At 52.0% G+C, this 19,093-nt stretch overlaps 1 protein-coding gene and 1 pseudogene across 1 annotated transcript in view; one reads left to right on the top strand and one right to left on the bottom strand.

Moving 5' to 3' along the window:
• The window catches only part of LOC135404965 (uncharacterized), an 801,303-nt gene that overhangs the window by 676,456 nt on the left and 105,754 nt on the right, over positions 1–19,093 (top strand). The window contains 1 exon segment of the mRNA XM_064639689.1: positions 1,051–1,053. Within this exon segment, the coding sequence (XP_064495759.1) occupies positions 1,051–1,053 (3 nt within the window).
• Positions 14,575–15,600, bottom strand: LOC135404538 (olfactory receptor 14J1-like; annotated as a pseudogene).

Below are 19,093 nucleotides of genomic sequence, written 5' to 3'. Positions count from 1 at the left end.
AAGAATTATTGTTTTTTTGCCAGATTTAGTAGAATTGCTTCAACAATTGCTTTAGTGTAGAGCACTGTCCTATCTTATCCTGTACTCCTGGTAGTTTTAGTGTTTCTCTTGTGCAGTTAATACTTCTGATTAAGATCTTTTGTCTGATCATTTGTATCCCTAAATAAATTCCTTTCTATCAATAGATCTGATTTGCCATCATTAAAACCTGGGGAGCAAAAGTGGTTCAGTCACACCTCTGTAATTCCTCTAAACTGAAACTGTTGGCATAATCCAAGTCTGAGACTGGATCCAGCAGCCTCCAGCACACCACAGGAAGTTGGGAGCTCAGGGGGCCACCCCCCTTTGCCAACCCCCTTGTGCCCAAAGACCCCCATGGGACCCTCTACCCTACCAGACCCCCTTTTCCACCCTTCTCCCTGTTCCTCCCACTTTTCCATAGTCTCCTCAATCCCCACCCCTGCCTGGATTACTCTGGGGGTCCCAGCTCCCATTTTTCCCTCCTCTCACATCTTCCACATCATCCCCCAAACCCCAGCTCCCTCCAACTCAGTTTGGGGTCCCAGCACCCCAAAAAGAGGTTAGGTTGGGTCCTGGGTGGGCTCTGTGCGTGTTTGGGGGGTTCTCCGGGGCCTGTGGGGAGATTTAGGGAGGTCCCAGCACCTTTGGGGGTGAGCTGGGTGCCTTTTAAGGGACAGGTGCCCCACCAAGACCGTCCCAGAGTGGCTTGACACAGGGGGAACACAGGGGGGTCCCCATTCCCAATCCATCCTGGGGCCGGTTCTGCCTCCCCCAAACTCAGCTCCACCCCTTGGGATTCCCCCAAGCCCCTCCCCCACTGCCCCCCAATAACCGGGACTGGGGAGAACTGGGAAGCTTTACTGGGATCACTGGGAGCAGCCGGGCAGAGGCAGAGTGACAGGAGGGGAGTGGGGCACACACGACCCCCCCAAAATCCTCACGGGGACAGGGGGGGTCCAGGCTGGGCCCAAGGCCCCGGGGAGGGGCTGCGGCCGCTGCTGGCTCAGGAGCTCTGTGGGGAGAGAAAAGGGGGTGACAGGGGCCACAGGGATCATACTGGGAGCACCTGACAGCATGGTGGAGGCATCTGGGATATACTGGGAGTGGCTGGGAGTGACTGGAACCATAGTAGGGATGACTGGGAGCAACTGGAACCACGCTGGGGGCAACTGGGATCATACTGGGAGCAGCTGGGCTCCTATTGGAGTCATACTGGGACCATACTGGGAGTGACTGCAATAATCCTGGGAGTGTGTGAGAGGGACTGCAGCCAGACTGGGGATGAGTGGGATCAAACTGGCTTCATACTGGAAGTGTCTGGAAGTCACTGGTATCATACTGGTGGCAATTGTGATTGTACTGGGATCATACTGGGATCAGACTAGGATCATACTGGGAGCAACTGGTTCTATGCTAGGGGCAACTGGGAGCTACTAGGATCCCACTGGGAGGAAGGGGGAGCAACTGGGACCATGCTGGGCACAACTGGGATCATACTGGGAGCAACTGGGCCCACATTGAAGGTGGCTGGGGTCATACTGGGAGTGACTGGGAGCATTCTGAGGGCAGTTGCGACCATGTTGGCACAACTGGGATATACTGGGAGCAAGTGGGATCACACTGGAATTGACTGGGATCATACTGGGAAGCACTAGGACCCCACTGGGGGGGACTGGGAGTGGCTGCGAGCAACTGGGATCATGCTGGAAGCTACTGGGAGCATTCAGGAGTGAATGGGACCACACTGGAGGCAACTGGGATATACTGGGAGAGACCAGGAGTGACTGGGATCATACTGGGACTGCCTGGGAGTGTACTGGGAGTGACTGGGAGCATGCTGAGGTCAGCTGGGATATACTGGGAGAGACTGGGAGTGACAGGGATCCTACTGGGAAGGACTGGAACTCTAGTGGGGTGACTGGGAGCAAGTGGGACCCTGCTGGGGGCAAATGGCTTTATCCTGGGAGTGCCAGGGAATGTCTGGGTTCATCCTGGGTGTGAGTGCCACCATACAGGGTGCCGCTGGGATCATACTGGAGTCATACTGGGAGGGACTGGGAGAGACTGGAACTACAGTGGGGTGACTGGGAGCAACTGGGCCCATGAAGGGGTAACTTGGGGGGTAACTTGGATCCTACTAGGAGAGACTGGGATCATTCTGGGAGTGACTGGAACCATAGTAGGGGTGAATGGGAGCAACTGAAACCACGCTGGGGGCAACTGGGATCATACTGGGAGCAGCTGGGCCCCTACTGAGGTTGTACTGGGGTCATACTGAGAGCAGCTGGGCCCCTAGTGGGGTCTTACTGGGAGTGACTGCAATAATCCTGGGAGTGTGTGAGAGGGACTGCAGCCATGCTGGGGATGAGTGGGATCAAACTGGCTTCATACTGGAAGTGTCTGGAAGTTACTGGGATCATACTGGGGGTGACTGGACTCATACTGGGATCATACTGGGAGCAACTGGGACCATGCAAAAGGCAAATGGCATCCTCCAGGGAGTGACTGGAAGTGACTGGGGCCACACTGGACTCAGACTGGGAGTCCCTGAGAGTGAAAGGAACCATCCTGGGGGTGACTGGGAGCAACTGGGACCACCTTGGGGGCAACTGGGATCCTATTGGGAGTGACTGGCAGTGACTGGGATCATAGTGGGAGTGACCAGCACCATACTGGAATCATAGTGGGAGTGACTGTAAGGGACCAGGATCAAACTGGGAGTGACTGGAACTACACAGGGGGGATTTGGGAGCCAGTGGGACCATGCTGGAAGCCAACTGGGAACATCCTTGGAGCAACTGGGATCCTGCTGGAAGCAACTGGAAGTAACTGGGAGTGACAGGGTGCATGCTGGAGACAACTGGCATAAACTGGGAGTGAGTGGGAGTGACCAGGATCATCCTGATGGAAACTGGAACCATCCTGGGGCAAGTGGAAGTAACTGGGTGCAGTGGGTTTCTGTGGTTGGGTTTTGGTAGCGGGGGGGCTACAGGGCTGGCTTCTGTTAGAAGCTGCCAGAAGCTTCCCCTGTCCCGTGGAGCCAATGCCAGCTGGCTCCAGGACGGAATTCCTGCTGCTGGCCAAGGCCGAGCCAGTCAGGAGTGACAGTAACACCTCTGGGATAACATATTTAGGAACAGAAAGTTGTGGTACAGAAAGAGTTCCAGCCAGGAAAGAGCAAAATGAGAACATGGGAACAGCAATGCAGACCCCAAGGGCAGGGCAGGAGGAGGGGCAGGAGGTGCTCCAGGCACCGGAGCTGAGGCCCTGCAGCCCGTGGGGCAGAGCAGGGTGGGGCAGCTGTGCCCCTGCAGCCCCTGGGGGAGCATCGGGGTGCAGAGACCCCCCTGCAGCCCCTGGGGGAGCATCGGAGTGCAGAGACCCCCCTGCAGCCCATAGGGGAGCATTGGGGTGCAGAGACCCCCCTGCAGCCCCTGGGGGAGCATCGGGGTGCAGAGACCCCCCTGCAGCCCCTGGGGGACCATCGGGGTGCAGAGACCCCCCTGCAGCCCATGGAGGCTCCCATGCTGCAGCAGGTGGATGCAGGAAGGAGGCTGTGACCCCGTGGCAGGCCCAGGATGGAGCAGGGTCCTGGTAGGGACCTGCAGCCCATGGAGAGGGAAGCCCAGGCTGGAGCAGGCTTTTCCTGGGCAGGACTCATGGCCCCTGTGGGGGACCCACACCAGTACAGCTCATCCATGAAGGACTGACCCCATGGAGGAGTGACCCACGGGACAGCAGGTTGGGAAGAGCTGCTGCCCGAGGGATGGACCAGAGAGGTCCATCAAGGACTGTCTCCCGTGGGAGGGACCAGAGAGGTCCATCAAGGACTGTCTCCCGTGGGAGGGACCCCATGGGAGCAGGGAAAGGACTCCAACTCCTCTCCCTGAGCAGCGGCAGAAACAACAACTGACCGTGACCCGCATTCCCGTCCCCCTGCACTGCTGGGGGGGAGGAGGGAGAACATGGAAGGAAGGGTGAGGGGAAGGTGTTTTTAAGACTGTTTTATTTCTCACTCTTTGGCTCTTATCCTGTTAGTAATAAGTTTAAGTACTATTCCCACTTGGAGTCTGTTTTGCCCATGAAGGTGATCAGTCACTGACCTCTCCCAGCTCTTATCTCTACTTATGAATTTTTAGCTGGTTTGTTTTTTTTTTTTTTTCTCTCTCCTCTGCCCAGTTGCAGAGGGAGAGTGAGAGAGCGGCTTTAGTGGGTACCTGGTATCTGGCCAGGGTCAACTCACTACAAGAATATAAAAAGAAGTAATTTTTTTGGTCTTGTTCTGATGCAGTTAAGGAGCTGGAAAAGCAAGACTGGTGCAGGGAGGTCCAAAGCATGGCTTTGTGTCTGGATGATGGAGACATCACATTTAGAGGAGACAGACTCTGCAGTTGCTTTCCTAGACTTTGTCCCACCTTAATGGTGTTTTTCCACCCACAGCAGCGTTGCTGGGAGATGTTGCAGTGGCACATCCACCCTTCTCTGCCAGGGCAGCATCTTGGCCCTTCCTACCCCACCATGGATTTACCATTCCTGTGGCAGGGACTTGTCCCCACCTGATATCCGAATGGGAAATGCAACTCCTGTGGGTGGCTTTCATGGTTCCACCACAGGCTGGCACAGATTCTGATCCAGCTTTGAGAAATTGTGTGGTCTATGTGTTCTGGATAAAGCTGTCCCTCCTTTGCACGTTGTGACCCAAGGGAGTTTCGGTGGGCAGTTTGTGTATCAAAAGCACTCAGTACTAAAATGTACCAAGTTGCACCTGTGCACGAATCCGCACGAGCTCAATGCCCTGAGTACCCACACAGGCTTTTCTGTCTCGAATCCTGCTCATTCTGTGCCTGGGACTGGATTTATTTCAGCAGCTAAATGGTTCACTGGAGGACTAATTGAGTCTGAGAGCTCCAGTCCTTTGCAACAGATTATTGACGTGCTGGTAGGAGCGGCTCCCTTCCTTCCCTTCCCCCTTCATTATAAAAACACGAACTGTAGAGAAACCAAATACCACACGGCCCCTGCGCCGAGCTCGTCAGTGCTCCCGGCTCGGTGTTCAGCACAGAAAGTCCCTTTATATTTGGGAAGCGGAGGGAGAAAATTCTGGAAGCGCGAGAACGCGGCGATAGCTGGGATGAACTGGGAGCCCTTAGGAAAGGACTGGGAGGTACTGGGATAAACTGGGAGCCCCGAGGAAGGAACCGGGGCCCTTCCGCCATTTGCGTAGCGCTGAGGGCAGGCCGCTTACGCCAGTTGCGTAGCCTTACGCAGTTTACGTAGCTCCCCTCCCTTGCCGTTACCGGCGGCCCCTTACGCCATTTGCGTAGGGCTGTGGGCAACGGCAGAGCCCCTTACGCCGTTTGCGTAGCGCTGTGGGCAGTGGCGTTAGGAGCGGACTGGGGCGGACTGGGATGGACTGGGAGCCTTTAGGAAGGGACTGGGAGCCCTTTGGAGAGGACTGGGATGAACCGGGAAAGGTCCGCGAGCCCTTAGGAAGCCACCGGGGTCCTTCCGCCATTTGCGTAGCGCTGAGGGCAGTGACCTTGCGCCATTTGCGTAGCCTTACGCAACTTACGTAACTCTCTCTATTGCCGTTACCGGCGCCCCCTTACGCCGTTTGCGTAGCGCCGCGGGCATTGCCGGCCCCCTTACGCAATTTGCGTAGCTGTGCTCCATTGCCGCCCGCGGCGCCGCCTTACGCCGTTTGCGTATCCCTGCGCCGTTTGCGCAGCGCGGCGGGGGCGGGCCCGTGTCCCTGCGTGCCGATATTTATTTATCAGTGTCCAGGCGCTCGACCCCTCAGCCCCTCACACACCCACGGGCCCCACGGCAGCGCGGGGGAGAATCCCGGGGGTGTCCAAAAGCTCCTCCAAAAGTCAGTTTATGGCTTTGCAGAGGGCTCTCGGGAGTCACCGAGGGGCTGAATGAAAAGAGAGAAAAATTAAATCTTTAGGGGGGGGGGAAAAATATAACAATTGCATTTCTGTTTTCCTGAGGAGCCGTGGGTGTTTTTAGGCAGCTGCCTGCAGAGGCCATCGCCATTTCGTGAGGTGGCATTAATGCAGGTGGAGACTTGTTGTGCTGTTCACAGAAATTCGGATTTTATGGCTTTTCTCCTTGGTTTGAAGCTTCTTCATTCTTCCTTCGCCCTCTTTCAGAGCAAAGGCTTTAATTTTTAAACTTAGGGGGAAAAAAGTAATAACAACAAGTGAGGAAAACTAGGGGGGAAAGGGAAAAGTTCTTCTAAAGGGATTACAATGTGCAGGCAAAATCAGTTCTCTCTCCAGGAGAGAAAAAAGTATTAGAGGTGTAAATTGGCTCCAAAAATGCCCCCAAGGGCATGGGGAGGATAATCAGGATGACAAGTCTCTGGGAGCTGTGAGAGAGAGAATAAATGCTGGCATTTGGAAAGACAAGTGATAGTGCTGCATTTGATCTGGGTTTCATGTCATTATTTTCTGGTTTCAGAGTAAGAAAAAGCTGCTCATTTACTTTTCATGTAGCTGTATTTTTTTTCCTGACTTCTTGAGGAGGCAGAGCTGATGAAATCGTGCTGGAAGAGGCCTGAAGCTTTTGATCTGATGTTCAGCTTCAACAAATTTCACTTGTGGAGTTTCTGCACTTTGGGGGAGGCTGCAGGTTATAGAATGAATTAGTGCATCTGCTAAAGGAAGAGGAGTATTAGTCATGTTTAAAACCAAGACTAACTCAGATTCCTCCACATTGGCTGCAGTTGAATTTTGCAAGGTTTCTGATCTCCTGGCTCTGGCTGTGAAGGTGTTTCCTTTTCAAGCCTGTCACCTGCAAAGATTTCTCTGGGACAGTGATTTCTTCATCACAGAAAAGCAATGTAGAGAAACCTCTTTGCCACCCCAAGATCATTATTTTCTTGATTGCCCTCTTGTACTCTGCTGAGGTTCCATTACATCTGCAGGTCAAATGTAACCTGAATGCAGCACTGATCACAGAGAGCAATAAATATAGTACAGAGCTTTAGTGTGAACTTCATGCACATCCTTGGTTTGTTTGTGTAAGACTGTGTATTATACAGATAATATAAAGCATAAAATAGTTTTCATATATAAAAATTACTTTTCCAGCACATACTAATGTGCCTTTCATAACCTCCTAATTAGGTTATGTTTTCTCCTAAACTTAATTCCACTTTATGACCAACAGTTGAGTAGACTTCAACTTTTTCACTCTGTTCAGTGTGTGTGTATATATATGTATACACAAGAAGATAATCCTTTATTCAGCATATGGGCCTACATACCAAGCCCAAAGCACTCTATTCAGTGCTGATGGGCAAACGCTTCTAACAGATAAAACCTCCATTCTGAATCGATGGTCTGAACACTTTCAGACTCTTTTCAGCACCAACTGCGTAGTCCAAGACTCAGCAATTCAGTCCATCACACAACAACCAGTGAAATATGAATTGGATACTGCCCCCACTTTAGGAGAAACCCTTAAGGCCATACAGCAGGTGAAAATCGACAAGGCAGCTGGGGTTGATGGAATTCCACCCAAAGTCTGGAAATGTGGGGGCCTTGCACTCCATGCTAAATTTCATGAGTTTGTGGTGTGCTGTTGGGAACCAGGCGAACTACCATCAGGCCTTCGAGATGCAGTCATCATCACTTTGTATAAAAAGAAAGGTACTAAATCAGACTGCTCAAATTACTGTGGTATTACTCTGCTCTCCATTGCTGGCAAAATCCTGGCAAGAATACTCTTGAACATACTAATACCCGAGAGCAGAAGGAATGCTACCTGAAAGTCAGTGTGGTTTCAGAGCCAACAGGAGCACCACAGACATGGTGTTTTTTCTCAGACAACTGCAAGAGAAGTGTAGGGAACAGAACAAAAGTCTCTATGTAACCTTTGTCGACCTCACCAAGGCTTTTGGTACTGTGAGCAGAAAAGGTCTGTGGCAGATTTTGGAATGTTTAGGTTGTCCCCCCAAGTTCCTTAAAATGATCATCTCACTCCATGAGGATCAGCACAGCCAAGTCAGATGTGGTGATGAACTTTCTGAGCCCTTTCTAATAACCAGTGGTGTGAAACAAGGCTGCGTTTTCGCTCCAACCCTATTCACAGTCTTTTTCAGCAGGATGCTCCAAAGGGCCACGGCAGACCTCGATGATCAGGACGGTATCTACATTCGATACCGTACTGATGGAAGCCTTTTCAACCTAAGGCGTCTGAAGGCCCACACCAAGACCTTAAACCATCTTGTCCGGGAGCTGCTTTATGCTGATGACACCGCCCTTGTTGCCCACACAGAAGCAGCTCTGCAGTGTTTAACATCCTGCTTTGCTGAGGCTGCTGAGCTCTTTGGGCTGGAAGTCAGCTTAAAGAAGACAGAAGTTCTCTATCAACTTGCACCTCAGGAAGTCTTCCATCATCCCCACATCACCATTGGCCAATCAGAGCTCAAATCAGCCCAGTAATTACCCAGTAATTACCTGGGTAGCCTCATCTCCTCGGATGGTAAGATTGACAGAGATAGACAACAGGTTAGCAAAGGCACAGAGCTTTTGGAAAGCTTCATAAAGAGTTTGGCAAAATAAACACTTGAAGAAAAGTACAAAGATCAGTGTTTACAGAACCATAGTGCTGTCTGCTCTCTTATATGGGTCCGAATCATGGGTCATCTACCGCCCCCACCTGCGTCTCCTAGAACGCTTCCATCAACGCTGCCTCTGTACAATCCTAAACATCCACTGGTCAGATTATGTGACCAATACATCTGTTTTAGAACAGGCAGCAGTCACAAGTATTGAGGCCATGTTGCTGAGAACACAGCTGAGCTGGGCAGGGCATGTCTCCAGGATGAAGGACCAACCACCCCCTCCCTAAGATTTTGCTCTATGGTGAACTTGCCACCGGCTGCCACAAGAGAGGAGCCCCAAAGAAAAGATACAAGGACTCCCTGAAACAACATAGAATCATAGAATCATAGAATCATAGAATCATAGAATCATAGAATCATAGAATCGATTGGGTTGGAAAAGACCTCTGAGATCATCGAGTCCAACCCTTGGTCCAAATTCAGTCCATTTACTAGATCATGGCACTCAGTGCCACGTCCAATCTGCGTTTAAAAATCTCCAGGGATGGTGAATCCACCACCTCTCTGGGCAGCCCATTCCAATGCCTAATTACTCTCTCTGTAAAGAATTTTCTCCTGATATCCAACTTAAATTTCCCCTGGCGGAGCTTAAGCCCGTGCCCCCTTGTCCTGTTGCTGAGTGCCTGAGAGAAGAGACCAACCCCCACCTGGCTAGAACTTCCCTTCAGGTAGTAGACATCTCAGCCTTGGCCATATTGATCATCATCACTGGTCTACTCTGGCCTCCAATCGTGAGACCTGGAGACACACTATGTATAACGCAGCTGTCTCCTTTGAGAACACATGCAGGATCACCCTTGAGGAGAAAAGACAACACAGAAAGAACCGTGTCTTGCAGAATTTACCATCTAAGGAGTCTTTCTGCTGTGCCTTTTGCAATCCGTTATGTCTATCTTGTATTGCCCTCATTAGCCACCAGCGTGCCTGTAACAAATGTGGATAGAGCCTTCCTAAATCTTCGTTCACAAAGCCTTGCCATGATGATGATGAATGTTGTTATTGTGAATCTGTAATTCAGTCACTGTTAAAATTGTAGCGAATGCTATTGAACCAGTTGAAAACGGTTCAACTGGTCAATGATTAAGTGGTACTAATCTCTTTTGCCCCCTTATTTTTGGATCCAAATCCTTTGTGCCCTGACCCTCTTGCATCCTGAGGCTTTGTGTAAATCATTCCCTTTCATCAAAAAAATTATTTTTCGTGACTTCCACTTTAAAATCTTCTTTCTTAGCTAAACCACAAAACAACTCCAATTAGCTGTTCAAGTCTTGAAGACAATGAAAGGAAGGGAAATAATTTGTTTTTCAGCATTTTAATGGGTCCCACAGTGTGTTTGGAGTTCAATCAGCTGTCAGTCCAAGATGGGCCATGTCAGAACTGGTGAGGTTGGGGGGTGAGGAGCAAGGTTGATCATCCAGGGTCAGTGTGGATCTCCTGAGGAGACACTCAGCATCAAGATCACTTGGAGAACACCTCTATCACCTGTTCTCTGAACTGAAAAATATCCATAACTGAAGTAAAACAAAAAATAGTACATATTTTGAAGACTTGTTTTGAAATTGTCTTGAAGACAATTAAAGGAAGACAAAGAGATCCCGAGGGATTTCTGCATTTTAATGAGCCCCACGGGGTGTTTGCAGCCCAGCCCATGATCCTGAGGTACTGAGAGAAGATTGAAGAAGCTGCTGAAGAAGTCAGAAGCCAAACTCCAAGTGCCTTGAAGCATTGCTGGGCCCCACTGAGGGCAGGCCCTGACAAAGCCTCCCCAGGGACTCCTTGGAGCAGCTCCTTGGAGGCCAGGAGTGCAGGCAGACAAAGGCTCTGGGCAGGCCCCTGCAATGCTGAGCAAAGCCTGCCTTGGTTTTGTGGAGCACAAAGGCCAAGGCCTGAGCCCCAGGCCCTGGCCCAGCAGATCCTGTCCCTCCCGGCTGGCTCAGGGCTGTTTGGGGGGCACTGGGATGGGAGGGGGAGCAACAACAAAGGCCCAAAACTGGGCAACCCCTGCCAGGCTGCTGAGGGAGGGGCGAGGCAGAAACCAAGGGCAGAACCTGCCAGGCAAGTTGCTTGTGGTGGCCTGAGTGGCAGAGGCAGCTGCCAGAGGCAAGGGGACAAAGGCCTGGGTGCCTTTGGGCCTTGCAGCCCTGCCAGAGCCCTTGGCCATCTCTCCTGCAGGCTGTCCTGCCCTGGCCCTGCTGCTGCTCTGGCCTTGCAGGCTGCACACACCCCTCCTGCTTTCCCACCCCCCTCCCAGCAGCATTTCTAGACCCTCCCTGATGTCTCTGCACCAGCTCTGCCTGTTCCCTGGAACACAAAGCCATGGGCTGATCCTGACTCCATCTGGGTCACCTCTTGCAGCACAAAGGTCCCTGTTGAGTGACATTTCTTTTTCCTCACCTTCAGTCTGAACCTTCAATGCTACTCTTTGTGGAGATTTCATTCTATTTCCAAAACAGAGAAAAACTCCATTCTGTCAGATCTGCTCTAGACCCTCTCCAGTTCTTCCTCATTCCTCCAGAATAGGGAACCTCAGAGACAGACAGACAGACCAGTTCAGATGTGGTGACCCCACGGCTGAGTCCAGGGGGGTGACAACTTCCTTGTCTGGGTGCCCACACTCCCCCTAAGGCAGCCCCCTGTGCAGTTGGCCTTAAATCAAGGGGCCATTCTGATTCTTTGTAATGTCACAGAATCAAGTGGCACCGTGACACTGCAGGGCCTCATGGAACCAAAGGAATGCAGGGACACTGTGGAATCTCATGGAACCAAGGGACCATTGTGACATGCGGGGCTTCTTTGGAACAAAAGGAACTATGTGACATTTCAGAGCCTCATGGAACCAAGGGCCCACTGTGCCTCCCCAGAACTCCATGGAACCAAGCAGAGCCGCTGCCTCCCCCCCACCACCGCACAGACCGGAGTCGCCGGCTCTGCCCTGCTTGGACACCTCTGGAGTCAGCGTGTTCTTGGGTAGCACAACTGATCTCAGACCAGAGACTTTTTCACATTTTGCTTTGCCCCCTCTTTCCCCTGGTTTAATTTTCATACTTTGTTCATTCAGGGGGAAAAGGGAGAAGGGAGGCACATGTTGATCTCTGGTTTTATCTGTTTACAAAAGGGAGTTGGGGCAGATGGGTAGAGAGGAGACAATTTCTCTCTCTGCTGTTGCTTTGAAAAGTTCTGTTGGTATTGGTGGTTTTGCTGCTCTATTTCTTGTCAGTAAACTCTTATTGTTTTTACTTATACCTCCGTGTGTTTTGTCTCCTTGCACTGGTCTGGAATAAAAGGGGAGTGAATTCATTTTATTGGAGTTCCTGCCCCAAAATGTGTCTTTAAACCAGGACAGGTTGCTCAAGGGCTCCCTGAAATTTGGCATCAACCACAAAGGACTTGAAAATGCATTTTGTCCCAATGTACAGAGAGATAATAAAGATGTTCTCTAGTGGTGTTCAAGGGCTGATAACTGAGGGATTTCACCAGGAAGTTGCTGCCAAGAGGACTTTGTACCATGGATTTTATTTGACACTCTTCATTCAGCCAACTTCCCACCCACCACATCTTCTACTTCTTCAGTCCAGCTCTCACCAGTCTGGCCATAAGGAGACCACAGGACACCATGTCAAAGGCCTTGATGAAGTCTGGGCACACAACATCCTCTATTCCCTCCCACAGGGGTTCTGCAATCCCTGCCTTGTCCTTCCAATGCCTGGGAATGGCTGCAGAAGGATTTGCCCTATCCCCTTCCCTGCTGAGCCTGACCAGCCTGGAACTCTCCCAACCCTCCTTGAGCCCTGTTTGCAGACTGCTTCCATGTCTGCCTTTGCCAAGGCCCCAGGAAGCTCTGGGATGGCTCTGGCCTTTCCAAGGGTTTGGGAGAGGTCTCCCAGTGACACTGCCCAGCCAACTCAGTATCACTGACGCCAAAAGCTTTTCTATTATCCTACAGTTCCAGTTTAGTGTACAGGACAGAACACATATTCTCATGGTTCTTCAAGAGAAAATTAGATGGGATTTCGTTATAAAGGTCAACTGATTGAGCAGCCCAGTCTGGTCTGGCCCCACAGCAGTGCCCACCCCAGGGTGCTGCAGAGCTCTGGGCACTCCCCCCACAGCCCCAGCCCCTCTGAAGGGCACAGCAGCTCCTGGGGCACAGAGAGGAGACTCAGCATCCCCATCAGCTCAGGGGCTGGACACTAAGCAGGGCAGGAGGAAATGGAGGTCATGGAAACTTCAGGAGCCCTGGTGTCACCTCCAGGAGATGCCCAGCACAGCCTGACTGTGCCCCTCAGTGCCAGCCCCTCTGACCAGCCCAGCCCAGAGTCCTGGCCCAGGGACAGAGCAGCCTGTCCCCAGGGGGGGTTGCAGAAAGAGGTTTCTTTGTGTCAGGGATTCCTCTCTGCAGGCCCAGAAATGCTGCCTTGCTCTTCTCCAGGGACATCCCTTTGCCCAGGTCAGTGTGTCCAGGCTGCCTTGGCCAGTTGCAGATCCCAGCCTGGGATCCCTGCAGGGCCCTGAGCTGGAGGTGCTGCTCTGCACAGGGAGGGGCTGTGGCACCCTGGGCTGACCCTGCACTAGCCATGCTGGTCAGGGTGGGGAGCAGACCCAGCAGGATGGGGATCACTCCTCTCCACCTCTGCCATAGTCCTGGAAGGCTCAGTAGCCAAGAACAAGGCTGGGCAGGACCATGGGCTGTTTCCAATGGCACAAAGGGCAGGGCAGGGCTCCACTCCATGCAGCCTGTGGGCTGGAGAGTTCTTCAGGACACCCTCCTGGAAAGCCCACCCCTGGCTCTGGTACAGCCCTCCCTGAACTGGGGAGGCACAAGGGGAGTTCACTGTGGGTGAGACAAGTCACTGGCCAGAGTCCTTTCTCTGTTCCTGCTGCGTCCCCTGGGGTTGTAGAACTCTCCTTTACCAGTTCACAGGCAGATTTAGTACTTGATCTCTGGTAACTCCACCCTGGGCAGGATTCTGCTCCAGGGCTCCATTCCCTGCTGACTGTCTGGGACGGGCTGTCCCTGCAGATCCTCTGTGCTCTCCTGCACTTCCTGAGTTCCTACAGACAAGTCCTCACCTGCCATCAGAGCCCTCACAAGCTGCAGAGCCCCAGGCAGGTGACTTGGAGACCATTTGCCACTGGCCACCAGCACAGAACATCTGACCCAACCCTCATTCCCTCAAGTACCCCAGTGAGTCGCTTCTCTCACTGCAGGGACTGAATGGGGAAACAAGCACAGCAATGAGACTTTGCAGAGTCTATTCCTTGGCCCTGTTCTTTACACCAACCTTTCAAAAAGAACAAAGTCTTCAGGAACTGCCCAGGGGGATCCCCTTTCCTGATGGAAATGATGTTAAGGAGCCCAGCTCTGTCCCAGCAGTGCCCAGGGCCTGTCCCTGCCCATGGTCACAGGACTGACACACAGCAGGGACTGAGCTGCCAGAGCACTCAGACCTTGGGCAAGGACCACAAAGGAGAGGGAGGCAGTGGAAAAAGAGCATCTCTGAAAAGCCCAAGAGCTGCTGCTCCCTGGCAGTGCTCCTGTACCAGGACTCTTTACCTCTTCTCCTCTGCACACAGACACTGCCCTCCAGCTTCAGGGAAGTTGTTGGAGGGAGAATCTGGAAAAAAGAATTCAAGTCCTTTATTATACTCAGAGATTGTGATTCCTTATGTACAGAATAACAAAATCAGGATGTTTGACAAAGAAATTGCTGCAGAAACTTTTATTTTCTTTAAATGCACACAGAGAATGATCCCTCATTTACACAACTGTGGGTCAAAACAAAGAGTTAGAGTGTGAATTAGGTATGAGATGAAGAATAAATTTCTGTGTTAACAAGATTTAAAGAGGAAAAAATGTAGGAAACGGCCCCCACCAACACTCTCAAAAGCTTTAGAAAGCAGGCTGGGCCAGTAAATGGTTACACAATGAGTGCTGTGCAGAAGAAAAGAGGCAGTTTATTGCTCTTGAAAAGCATCCAGTCATCATTTTTCTCAGGGCATCCTTGAGCTCCTGGTTCCTGAGGCTGTAGATGAGGGGATTCAGTGCTGGAGGTAATACTGAATACAGAACTGCCACCACCAGGTCCAGGGATGGGGAGGAGATGGAGGGGGGTTTCAGGTGGGCAAATGTGCCAGTGCTGACAAAGATTGAGACCACAGCCAGGTGAGGGAGGCAGGTGGAAAAGGCTTTGTGCCGTCCCTGCTGAGAGGGGATCCTCAGCACAGCCCTGAAGATCTGCACATAGGAGAACACAATGAAAATGAAACAACTGAACACTAAACAGACAGTAACCACAATGAGCCCAATTTCCCTGCGGTAGCCTGAGTGTGAGCAGGAGAGCTTGAGGATGTGTGGGATTTCACAGAAGAACTGGCCCAGGGCATTGCCCTGGCACAGGGGCAGGGAAAATATACTGGCTGTGTGCAGCAGAGAATTGAGAAAGCCAGTGGCCCAGGCAGCTGCTGCCATGTGGGCACAAGCTCTGCTGCCCAGGAGGGTCCCGTAGTGCAGGGGTTTGCAGATGGCAACGTAGCGGTCGTAGCACATGATGGTGAGGAGGAAATACTCTTCTGAGAGGAAGAAATAAAAGAAAAAGAGCTGTGCAGCACATCCTGTGTAGGAGATGGTTGTGGTGTCCCAGAGGGAATTGTGCATGGCTTTGGGGACAGTGGTGCAGATGCAGCCCAGGTCTGTGAGGGAGAGGTTGAGCAGGAAGAAGCCCATGGGGGTGTGCAGGTGGTGGTCACAGGCTACGGCGCTGAGGATGAGGCCGTTGGCCAGGAGGGCAGCCAGGGAGATGGCCAGGAAGAGCCAGAAGTGCAGGAGCTGCAGCTCCCTCCTGTCTGAGAACGCCAGGAGGAGGAACTGGGTGAGGGAGCTGCTGTTGGACATTTGCTGCCTCTGGGTTTTTGTTTCCAACACAGGAGAAGAAGACAGTAAGAGGCCAGTTAGCATGGACTTATCTAAACAAAGTCAAAGCTGTATTCTACAGATACTCCCCATGTCACACACAGGCAGCCTTTTGATTTCCTAGGAGATCTTCCTTCAGCTCCAGTGCTGGGTCCCTACTCAACAGCATTTTCACTGTTTTAGCAGCACTGTGCTTCTGTATAACAAGGTTTCACATAACAAGGAGATGTTTAGGGACAGGTTTCCAATCTGGAGGGAAATTCACAACTTGGAAGGAAACCTCAGGGAGACAGCCAAGTGTCCTTATGATGGCATTTGATTTAAGCAGATTCAGCTCCTTCCCCAGCACCACAGGCTGCACTAGTAGGGGTCATATTCCATTTGCAGGTGCAAAAAGGACATCTCAGACTAGTCCTGATGGGTCTAGCAGAGGTGATGCTGGTGCTGCCCACCGGCAGAGCAGTGGCTGAAAGCACATTAGGAAGCTCAGACAGACCTACTGAGCACTCACAGTTCAGATGGCTCAGGGACTTGTCAAAATTAATACTTTCTTAATGATTTATTCCTCCCATTCCTCCAGAGTAGGAAACTGGAAACACAATCTCAGGATATTTCTTTAACCTTATAAAAATCTTTGTCTTGGAAATATTCTGAGAGGGAGCTGAAGCTCTGAGCATGTCCTCCTCCTCTGCACTCCAGATAGAGTTGCACTTACAGAATCTGTAGTTGGTGGGCAGTGCCAGCTTTACCAGATGCCTCCAGAAGCTGCAGTCCCATTGCCCTGCATGAACAGACTTCCTGTGCCAAGATCTGTTAAAAGTTCTCCCCCAGTGAGGTCTCAGCATCATTCTACATCTGACAGCCTTTAACTTCTCTCTGTCTCACTCCCCTGCCCTGGGTGCTGTAGGCAGTGCCCTCAGCCCTGCTGGGCTGTGTAGAGGAGCTGCTCCTGGGCAGAGCTGTCTCTTTGAAGCTCTTCTTGCTTGCCAGGAGCTCCCTGTGTGCCAGGAGCCCAGCCCAGCTCAGCAGCACAGCAACAGCCCCAGGCATTTCATGACCCTCAGGGGGGGGGGGGGGGGGGGGGGGAAGTGGTGTTGTTTACACGAGACTCAGTCCCTGAGAGTAAGTTCAAACAATTTTTGAAGAAGTCAAAGTGAGATTGAAACACTAAAATTTCCTTTAGTGCTAATGAGTCCCACTGAGGGGCACAACTGAGAACGTGTCCCCAAGCTCCAGTTACAGTAGAAAAGTGCAGACAGTGATGACAAGGATGGACAAGCAAGGGAAAGGTGGCTCTGACGCTGAACAAACCTTGACTTGTTTCCTTAATCTAACAGGCCAAGCCCTGACCCCCAGCTCCTGGGAAGGCAGATCCTGTCCCTGCCTCATTCCTCAGGGCTCTTCCTGGGGCACTGGGATGTGGGATGTGCAGTGCCAAGGGCAGGACCATGGGGTGGCACCTGCCAGGCTGCTGAGCAGGGACAAGGAGGCCATGAGGCCCCAGGGCTGCAAGGGCCACTCCCCTCCTCCTGGCATCAGGGCCACAGACAGCAGCCATGGAAAGGCCTGCAGAAGGTGGCTCTGTCAGGGCCTTTCAGCTTCTCCCCATCCCTGTCTCCTCTCCAACCCAGGCTGTCCTACGGTGTCCATGCCCTGCCCCTTTCCCTGCAGGCTGTCGTCATCCCCCCGGCTGCCCCACCTGGCTGGCACCTTCCTGCACTGACATCTCTGCGTCCTCCCTGGCTCTTCCTGCACACACAAAGCCTTGGGCTCATCCAGACTCCTTCTTTGTGACATATTGCACCACAAAACTGACCTCAGAGGGAAATTTCTGACTTCTTGTCCCCAGTCTAGGCCACCCCAGCTGCCCTTGGTGGCACTAGTTCTTTCTTAGGCTGTTTTCTGACAGGAAGAAAAGCTCCACCAGCTCTCACACCCCCCTTCCAGTCCTCTCAGGCTACTCCTCTACTGTCCTCAATCTTCACACCACTGACCCCTGAGTCCTCAGCCTCTATATACGCGTCATGTGCTTGAGGCCCCAAATTCCTTCCTGGGAGATCTCTGGGTCCTCTCCAATGTTTTGGAAGATGACAGTAGAATGCTCTTATCCCAGGAAACACAGAGGGACACTTTTTTCCAAGGGTTGTCTTGGCAGAATGAGGCACAATCTCTTTAAACTTTCTGGCACAAGGGAGCTCTGAGCTCTGGGTATGGAGGGAGCTCCAAGTACCAACTACTGAAGTGGGAGCTACAAATCTCATCAGGTCTTGTGTTCTTTGGAGGGCCAGACACTGGTGAGAGTGGTGTGTGTGTGTGCACATGTAAGGACTTGAAGGGCACAATGAACTGTCTCAAAACACTGTCAAAGCAGGAAAATCCCTCAGTTCAGGAAGGATATTGAGGTGCTGGAGCGGGTCCAGAGAAGAGCAACGAGGCTGGTGAAGGGACTTGAGCACAAGTCCTATGAGGAGAGGCTGAGGGAGCTGGGGTTGTTTAGTCTGGAGAAGAGAAGGCTTAGAGGTGACCTCATCACTCTCTTCAACTACCTGAAGGGAGGGTTTAGCCAGGCGGGGGTTGGTCTCTTCTCCCAGGCAACCAACAATAGGACAAGGGGACATGGGCTCAAGCTCTGCCAGGGGAGGTTTAGGTTGGATGTTAGGAAGAAATTCTTTACAGAGAGGGTTATCAGGCATTGGAACGGCCTACCCAGAGAGGTGGTGGATTCACCAGCCCTGGAGGTTTTTAAAAAGAGATTGGACGTGGCCCTTAGTGCCATGATATAGTAATTGGAGTTGGATCAGGGTTGGACTTGATGATCTTGGAGGTCTTTTCCAACCCAATCTATTCTATGATTCTATGATTCATTAAATTGATTTGGGCAAGGTTCATATTAGATATTAAAGAAACCTTTTTCCACTGAGAGAGTGTTCAGGCATTGGAACAAGTAGCCCAGGGAGGTGGTGGAGTCTCTGGAAGTGTTCAGGTGTGTGGTGGGTTGACTTTGGCTGGACACCAGGTGCCCTCCCAGGCGCTCTATCACTCCCCTTCCCAACAGGACATGGGAGAGAGTAAGGTGGGAAAAACAAAATAGTGGGTTGGGATAAGGCAGTTTATTTAAAGCAAAAATTAATGTGAAGCTTGTGCACACAGAATCAAAAGATAGCAGGGTTTGTTCTCTGCTTCCCATGAGCAGCCATGGTCGGCCACTCCCGAGGAGCAGGGCTTGGGTCCGCGGGACGGTTCCTCAGCAGGCAGCCATCAGACAATGAATGCCCCCCTCCTGCTCCCTGCCTCAGCTTTTAGAGCTGAGCTGACCTCCCATGGTCTGCAATGTCCCTTGGGTCAGTTGGGCTCAGCTGGCCTACTTGGGTCCCCTGCCAGGCTCTTGCCCTCAGCTAAGGAAGGAATGTCCCAGTGTTGGTGCTGTGCTCAGCAGTGGCCAAAACACTGGGGTGTTCTCAACCCCCTTCCAGCTGCCAATGCCAAGCCCAGCCCTGGGAGGGCTGCTGTGGGGAACTGAACTGCAG

Source organism: Pseudopipra pipra, chromosome W (genome assembly GCF_036250125.1).
Source record: "Pseudopipra pipra isolate bDixPip1 chromosome W, bDixPip1.hap1, whole genome shotgun sequence".
Taxonomy (NCBI): Eukaryota; Metazoa; Chordata; class Aves; order Passeriformes; family Pipridae; genus Pseudopipra; species Pseudopipra pipra.
This window is presented reverse-complemented; position numbering and strand designations above follow the sequence as displayed.